The following is a 7,744-nucleotide window of genomic DNA, read 5'->3' as shown; positions in this document are numbered from 1 at the left end:
GGCCGCCCCGGCCGGCCTGCGGCCCCGCCCCCACCTGCCCCGCCGCCAGGGCAAGCGGCGCGCGCACCCCCCGCGGCTTGTTGTCAATGAGACCAGGTCGCCGCCGGCCAATCGGCGGCCGCGGCGGCGCGTGGTGTGATGGCGCGTCAGCGATCAGCAGCTGCGATTAGCATAGGGCGCCCCGCCCCGCGCTCACACGCCCTCCCGCTTAGAATATTCATGAGGGGGGCGGTGCCGGCGGGGAGCGGCGGACACGCGTGGGAGCGGCGCCGGCTCCCCCTCCGCCCGCGGAAAACCTGGCAGGGGCAGAGCCGGCCACCCCCGGGCCCCCGGCGCGGCTGAAGCGGGGACAGGCCGGGCGGAAGGCGGAGGTGAGAGGATGGGGTTCGCCCTCCCCCCCCCCGTTAGCATCCCCATCCCTCCGCAGCTCCCCACGGAACCGCACCTCCTGCGGGGCCAGACCCCACGCCCGCTCCCACAGGAACAGGAGCAAGAGCCAGGCTTCTCTTACTTTAAAAAAAAAAAAGTCAATTTTATTCAAGAAAAACAAAATGCGCGCCCACGGCACCCCCCCCCGTGCCGACAGACCTGGCTCCACAGTTCAAAATTCAGGATATTTCCCCCTTTCCCAAGGGCCACGGTGCCCCCAGCCCGGCGCAGAGCACCCGCTGCTCGGGGAGAAGCAGCTCCTCCAGCGTCAGCCCATCAGCGACCGTGACAATGGGCAGGGTCCCGTGCGGGGTCCCGCACACCCTGCGCTGGCTGCCCCCGACGAAGGGGGTTTGGGGGGACTACATCAGAGCGGATCGGCCCCCCACGGGAGAGACGGGGGTAGAACACGCTGACGGGGGTTCAGGGCTGGTTCCCCGGCACCTTCAGCATCAGTGGGGCTCGCACTACGGGCACGCGTCGGCCGCAAACAGGGGCAAGAACCGAAATCCCTCCTTCCCAAAAATTCACCGCATGTTTGTCCCCCCTGCGGCAGCGGCCCGGGAGAGGGGGATGCCGTCGGGCCGGGAACCAGCACCGTCGGCCTTTTCAAACACGGCCGACCGACGAAACGCACGTTGCCTGGTAAAACCGCCGCTGGGAAGAGGAGAGAGCTGATCTGGCAGAGGTAGCGGCCGGGCAGAGACCAGGCATGACTGGGCGGGGGGTGCCAAGGAGACCACCAGCTTAAAAAAACAAACCAACAAAAAAGACCAAAAAAAATCCCCCCCAAAAACTGAGAAAAGCAGCATTGCTCATGAGGCTGTTTGTTGTGCCGCACTCCCCAGCCCACCTGCAACGGAAGAGGCACGTTGGGGCGCGCTGTGCTGCGGCGGGGAGGGCTCCCCGCGGGGCTCAGCCGCTGCGTGTCCCCCTCGCCCTACCCCACCGCGGGTGGGAGCACCCGAGCAGCCCGGGGGACGGCCCCGCTGCCTTCCCGCCTGGGCTTTGGCTCTGGGGAAGGGGTACCCCCCGCCAGCTCTCCCCAGCCCCGCCGGGGCAACCCCGCGGCCCCCGCCGAACGAAAGGGAAAGGCAACAAAACGAAACCCACGGCACAAATGGAGAGGGGACGGTCCCTGCAGCGTCCCCCCGCGCGCTACAGCTCCGACTGCGAGCGCGAGATGCGCGGGCCCTTGCGGATCTCCTTCCGCTTCTCCTCCTTCCTCCGCCGCTTCTCCTCCTCCCGCAGCGCCTTCTGGAAGGTGTCGGCACTGGGGAAAAACTGCGGGGTGACAGCGGGGGGAGGTCAGCGCGGGGGGAGCTGGATGCACAATCCCCCCCCACACACACCCACCGAAGCCATCGCACAAGCCCAGCGGTGCCAGGGGTCGAGGCTGTGCCACGGCTTGAGGTCGGACGGGGCACGAGGCAAAGGGGGGTCCTGACGCTCCCCTGGGAGGAGGGCACCCGGCACCCAAACCCAGCCGCAGCCCAGCCGGGGAACGGGACGCACGCAATTCAGCCAGGCATCCTCCATCCAGGGGGTTTCTGGCCATTCCCCACGAAGGCGCCCGTTCCCTTCAGCCGCAACGGGGTGGGGAAGCCCACGGGGCCATCTTACCTCAGAGTGGTCCGTTTTAAAGGGATTGCGGTAATCGGGCGATTTCTCGCTGATCCCCAGCTCCTGAGCCATCTGCAGAGCAAAGCGGAGACCTCGTCGGGGAGCGGTGCCTCCCACACCACGCTCCCCTGTGACCGGGGTCTCCTCCCTGCCACCAGCCCCCTCTGTGCTCCCCCCCCATCCCTCAGCCCAAGGACACTCCTCAGATGTGGGGTACGCTCCCCCTGCCCTCTGCCCGCCCTCCTTTTACCCCAAAAACCTCACCCCCCTGCCCCAGCAGCGGAGAGGGGATGCGGCGGGGGGGGACGAGGAGCCGTACCAGCCCCAGGACCTGGGAGTGGGGTCCCTGCTCGAAGACGCCCGTCAGGTTGCAGAAGCCGATGCCCCAGCGGATGAGGCTGTTCCAGTTGGAGTTGCGGTCGAAGTAGTGGTGCACAATCTTGGGGAAGCGCAGGACGACGTCCCCGAAGAAGGCCGTGTTCTCCACCACGTGGGAGTACGCTGCGGGGACAGCCGCCCGCCCCGTCGGCACGCCGCTACGCGCACACCGGTGCCCACCGCTCTGCCGGGAGCCGGGGAGGCTGAGGCCAAATGGGTGGGCTCCCCAGTACGAACTGGTCAGAGAGGCAACAACAGGCTCTCCAACAGACGGGGACCAGCCCAGGTCTGGTCTGGGTACACGGGGGGTTCGTCCCTATGCCGGTGCAGGCCGCAGGAGGAATGTCAGGGACGCACCAGAGCGCCGGAAAAGGGAGGGTGTCAAGGACCGAAGAGGACCTACCATCCTTTATCTTCTCGTCCTGAGGGAACGGCCCGTCGGGAGGCACGTCGGCAGCAATGAGCACGGCCCGGGAGTCCTCCAGCACCTGCAGAGCCCTCCGTTACCGGCCCGTCCTGCCGGCCCTTCCCTGTAGCCCGGGGGTGCTGCCCCAGCCACCCTGCTTGGAAGCCCCACGGTGTCCTCCCTTCGGGCCCCAAAGCCCACCTGCCCACCCAGCTCTTCTCTTTGACCACACAACCCCTGGCCCTCCCCGCTTCCACCCACCTTCCCCAGCCCCACGGCACACCGAGCCCCGAGGGCAGCCCGCGCTGTGGCTCACTTTGAAGAGTCCCTTGAGCATGATGTCAATGATTTTGTACTGCTGGTTGATGTCATTGAGCTCGATCAGGTTCTTCAGCGCGTTCATCTGGTCCTTGCGCTTCACCTCGAACAGCTTCTTATCTGCACCACCGTCAAGGGCACCGCCAGCACGCTTCCCCCACGCTCCCCCTCCACCAGGCACCACCCCAGCCCCTCCATTTCTCCACGAGGTGCTGAGGACGCCTGAGCCAGGATGAAACACGGGTTTCCAGCAAGCCCCTTTGCCCGGACACCCCAGCAAGGCATTTAACAACACTGGGTGCTCACGGGGAGCTTTCTGCTTGCCAGCCCCCTGCTCCAGCTGGCGGGCTGGAGGAGGAACATGAACTCCCACCTTCCTCACATGTGCCTCCGCGAACACACATGCTAAATATCTTTTCATACTTTGCCTTTCACCAGGGAATGCTGCTATGTGCTAAGAAGGGTTTGCATTAGCCCACCTCCTCGTGGGCAATAAATGCCAGTGGCACAGAGGAGACCAAGTGCCACAAGCCCGGGAGCCCTCATCCATCATCCCGGCGGTGATCCCAAAGCACCGAGACCCGCAGGCGTGCTCTGCCACCCGGCTGGCCACGCCACTCCCAAGAGCGGACCGGGAAACACGCTTGACACCCAGCGTGCTGGAGCAGAATACAAAAGCACTGCGCCCAGGAGAACACCAGGCAGCACCGAAAAACCTGTCACTGCTCCTGCCCCGAGCCGGGCGCTTGGTTAGCAAACCCAGGAGCTCAGCTAAAGCCCTGCTACAGAAAAGCAGAGAGGCAGCCGCCCAGCAGTTCAGGGTCCTCTCTCTTCCACCACCCCCCCATGCCCCCTTCCGTGGTCTCTGTCCCGGCGCGTGAGCTCCCTCCAGCCTCAGCGAGGGGCAGGCTGCACAGAAGGATACAGATTTCCAAGCCGGAGTCCACCCTCTGTTTCTCCAGGTCTGCAAAGCTGCCCCGGGACAGGAGCAGCGCCAGCAGAAAGGGGCAGATGAAGAGAAAACCCATGTCGGCTGCCGCAGCCTGGAACAAAATGGACCAAGAAAACCAATAACCAGCGAGGAGAAGTCACACAGGGAGAAGTCACATGAGCCTCTCGGGACTGACAGCACGTTGCCCTCGCCACCGGGGTCCCTGCCTGCCTCTCCCGTGTCCCCAAGGCAGTTGGGGTTAGAGATAGAGCAGCCCAGCAACCGAAGCAGCAGGGCCGAAGGGAGGAGGAGGAGGACCATCCAGGGGCTGAAGTCCACCTCTCCTTCAAGCACCAGGCTTGATCAGCTCAGCCGTCTCACTTCACCTCTTGGGGTGCTGGTACCCGGACCCCTCCCCTCGCTACAAGCCGGACGCCGTGCCAAAAAGCAGCGTTTGGGTGACCTGGTGGTAACTCCCTCCTCGCCCCAAGCACGTCCCTGCCCAGGTGAAGCCTGCTCGCGGGGTCCCTCTGACAGAGCCACCGTGCAGAAGAGATGCTAGAGGAGAAGGTCCTTGGGAACGAGGACCCTGGTCCGTGGGACAGCCTAGACCTCGAAAAGGAGAGCAGTACCTCGGCCTCCAGGCAGCAGGACTCGAGTGGCCGGTCCACGGGGACGAGGCTTCCGCGGAGCCGCGCAGCGGCCACCGGCAATTACGGCGGCAGCAGCAGCAACTCCTTCAGAGGCATCCTCCGAGCCACCTCCTGCTCCCGAGGGAACAGCAGATGTGTCGAGCCACCAAGCGCTGCCCTCACACTGCTGCCCCGCTCCACTCCTCAGCCCCAGCTCGCCTGCCCGGCCGAGCCACTCTCTGCGATGCCCTAACACTGGAACAGAAGTAAATCCGTCCTTCACACCAAATCTAGGGGTTTTTTCTTGTTGTTTTTCTTTTTTAAAGAATACAATTTGTTCAACCTCAGGCCCAGGAGTGGGGCAAAGCGGGCAGCACCGGCAGCTCTCCCAGCCCCGCCAGGAGCAGCAGTAGCTCCTGCTCCCACCCAGCCAAGCACCCTCGCAACCCCGGCGCAGGCAGGGAAATGGCATCAAGCAAACGCGAGAAACCCTCGGCATTATTTTGACGCTGTGCTTTGCAGAACCCCTGGAAGGGAACGGATCAGAGTCACCACAGCCAGCGTTACAGAGGAAGACACAGCCGTCCCCGGTGTGGGCTCAGCATCACGCCCCGCGTTTCGGACGCGATGCAGAGCCGGGACGGCAGCACAAGCCTCCCACGCCGGGCCTGGGGTCTGTCCCCTCCACCCGCTGTTCCTTGAGGCTTAAGGCGTTTCTCAGCCACCCCGAAGGCCGCAAAGCATGCCGACAAGCTGAGGCTGTAAGGAGAAATTCTCCAGCCCAGGCAAGCAGATGCGCTGCTGGACCCACCACCCTGGGGCTTCCAAGAGACTGCTTGACCCTGCGAACCACGACCCAAGGGCCTGAGGCCTGGTTTAGCAATGGGGTGCAGGCCCCCCCTCTGCAGAGCCCCCCCCACAGTTGCTCACTCTCTCCCAAGGTCTCAGGGAGGAGGAAGAGCAGCAACTCAAAAGCACAAACTGCGCCTGCCCTGGCACCGGGGCTCCTCTTTGCCCCTCGGATCGGACACGCGGCCGTAAGGACCAGGCTGGCTATTTGCCGTGCTCCTGGAGAATCGCAGAGAGACCTCGGAAGCAGCCAGTGGCCTCCAGACCAGGCTGAAAGGCAAACAGCGGAAACACTGCCCACAACAGCTCTGCCACGCTGCCCACAGCAGTCCCCGCACGGCCGGTCAGGGCAGGGGCTCCCGGGTCCCCCGCTTCTGACACAGGAGCCGCGTGATCGGAGGATGCTCCGAGGGGAAGACGCTGAGCTGCTAAAAAACCCGCTCAGGCACAGCAGCGGAGCAAAGCGTGGCTCTTGGCCGTTGCCAGCCTGCCGGGCTGCTGCAGCAGAAAGCCCACCAGCCTGCCCGGCTGCCCTCGAGTCTCGGAACGGAGACGGGCTGTTCCAGAGACACAACAGCAGATGCTGCAGCGTAGGTGGTTAGCGTTCTCAGTGAAAAATTTCTTAATGACTTCACAAGTCCTCCCGCAGCAGCCCTACAGATTGCGCCACGGGACACGGTCGGAAGAAGGCGGCCAGAGAACCACGCCACACCAGAAGCCCATCACCTTCTCACCTGCCCCCTTCCCTGCCGACGCTCATTCTCGCACCGCAGCCACTGTTTCCATCAGGGCCGAAACACCCCAGCGCAAGCGAAGCAGGGGCCAGTTGCTGCCCTCACCCGCAGGGACAGCAAGGCTGCTGGTGCCAGGTGGGACCAGCCTGGGCTCACCGCCCTTCGCTGCCCTGCCCGCTTCACCCCTAGCAGGGGGCATTCCCTCCTCTCCAGGCCACACGATAAGCGCAGGGATGCCGAAGCCTCTTGCAGATGCTCCTCCATGCCTTCCCATGAACTCTCCCTCGCGTCTTCACACCCGCTGAGGGACGAGACAGAAACGCCACAGAGCTGCTCCTCCCCGAACCAATCCCTGCCCAAGCCAGCTCTGCCCGGCACTCTGAGCAGCCAGGGGAGCCAGGGCCTGGCCTGACCCCACAGATGGGAAGGGCTTCCCACCGCTATTCCCTCGCAGCCCCGGCCAGCTGGTTGCTTCAGCAGAAAGCCCACCAGTCTGTCTCGCTGTCTCCCGTCCTCTTAATTCAGACGCGTTTTTCCAAAGCCACGGCAGCAGACGCTGTGTTATAGACGGTTAGCGCTTCCCATTAAAACGTTTTTAATGACTTTATAAATCCTCCTGCAGGAGCCCCTCCTGAACCGAGCCACCCGCGGGACTCATTCACTCAGCGAGCTTGTGAAGCAGCGCCAAGCCGCCACGCTTCGGATCCCGGGGGGGACTTTCACGGGACCCCCCCCTTCCCCTCCGCAGGGCACCGAGATGCGGGGAGAAACGCGCCGCCAGCCCGCCCCGAGGCCGCACCTGGGGCACCGAGGTGCGGGGGGAAACGCGCCGCCAGTCCGCCCCGGGACCGCACCGCGGCAAAAGAGGGAACCAAAACTCCCCGAGCCGCGAACCCGCGTCCGTCAGCCGGCTGAGGACGGATCTCCGGTCCCAGCCGAACCCGGCGCTCCGGGGGCGAGAGGCGGGCTGCCCGGGCTTCCTCCGCCGCGGGGGTCCTACGCGCGGGGCCCGCGGGATCGGGCCCCTCGGCGAAACAGCAGCGGGCGGTGGCACCCGCTCCCCCCAAAGCCCCCCCGGCCGCCGCACCGCGGGGACGGCCGCCGCCGGGCTGGGCACCCCCGGCCGCAGCCCCGGTTAGGCGGGACGGAACCACGCCGGGCGGCACGGGGTGGGGCGCAGAGCCGGTGAGGGCAAAGCCGTCACACCGCGGGGCCGCCCCCCGCCGCGACCCCCGGGGAGGGGCCGGGGAGCCTCCGCCTCACCTGCGGGCCGCGTGCCGGTGCCGGGCCGGGCGCTCGCTCCCGCCGCGCTGCCATGCCGCCGCCCCGCCCCGTCACTTCCGGAGCTCCGGCCCCGCCCCCGGGCGCGGCGGGGCTCCCGCGGCCACCCGCGCCCCTTGCGGGAGGGTTCCGTGTCCGTCCCCCCCCCACCACGAGGAACCTC

General features: G+C 65.9%; 1 protein-coding gene across 4 annotated transcripts; it reads right to left on the bottom strand.

Moving 5' to 3' along the window:
• Positions 1 to 525: 525 nt before the first annotated feature.
• On the bottom strand, positions 526 to 7,652 carry CCDC134 (coiled-coil domain containing 134). Of its 4 annotated transcripts, XM_075428104.1 has the most exons (8): positions 7,564 to 7,652; positions 4,080 to 4,197; positions 3,153 to 3,274; positions 2,834 to 2,918; positions 2,372 to 2,553; positions 2,053 to 2,124; positions 1,543 to 1,713; positions 527 to 1,282 (listed from the first exon to the last, which is right to left on the bottom strand). In XM_075428104.1, exons 1-7 carry the CDS (start codon positions 7,615 to 7,617, stop codon positions 1,588 to 1,590), a joined length of 759 nt encoding a protein of 252 aa, XP_075284219.1. In that variant the 5' UTR covers positions 7,618 to 7,652; the 3' UTR covers positions 527 to 1,282; positions 1,543 to 1,587. The 4 variants fall into 4 exon arrangements, with proteins under 4 accessions (XP_075284218.1, XP_075284220.1, XP_075284219.1 ...); XM_075428103.1 differs by having other exon boundaries at positions 526 to 1,713; XM_075428105.1 differs by having other exon boundaries at positions 526 to 1,713; positions 2,384 to 2,553.
• Between the last annotated feature and the right edge of the window lie 92 nt (positions 7,653 to 7,744).

The sequence above is a fragment of the Opisthocomus hoazin genome, chromosome 8 (assembly GCF_030867145.1).
Source record: "Opisthocomus hoazin isolate bOpiHoa1 chromosome 8, bOpiHoa1.hap1, whole genome shotgun sequence".
NCBI lineage: Eukaryota > Metazoa > Chordata > Aves > Opisthocomiformes > Opisthocomidae > Opisthocomus > Opisthocomus hoazin.
The sequence above is the reverse complement of the archived record's forward strand: the minus strand, read 5'-3'. Positions and strand labels throughout refer to the sequence as shown.

Bases quoted from the DNA above. Each gene is read 5' to 3' on its own strand.
- CCDC134 (XM_075428103.1), bottom strand. From the start codon at position 7,617: ATGGCAGCGCGGCGGGAGCGAGCGCCCGGCCCGGCACCGGCACGCGGC. The intron at 2,919-3,152 runs GTGAGCCACAGC...AGGGCTCTGCAG, and splicing joins TGCTCAAGGGACTCTTCAAA to GTGCTGGAGGACTCCCGGGC. The intron at 1,714-2,052 runs GTAAGATGGCCC...GTCACCCCGCAG, and splicing joins TTAAAACGGACCACTCTGAG to TTTTTCCCCAGTGCCGACAC.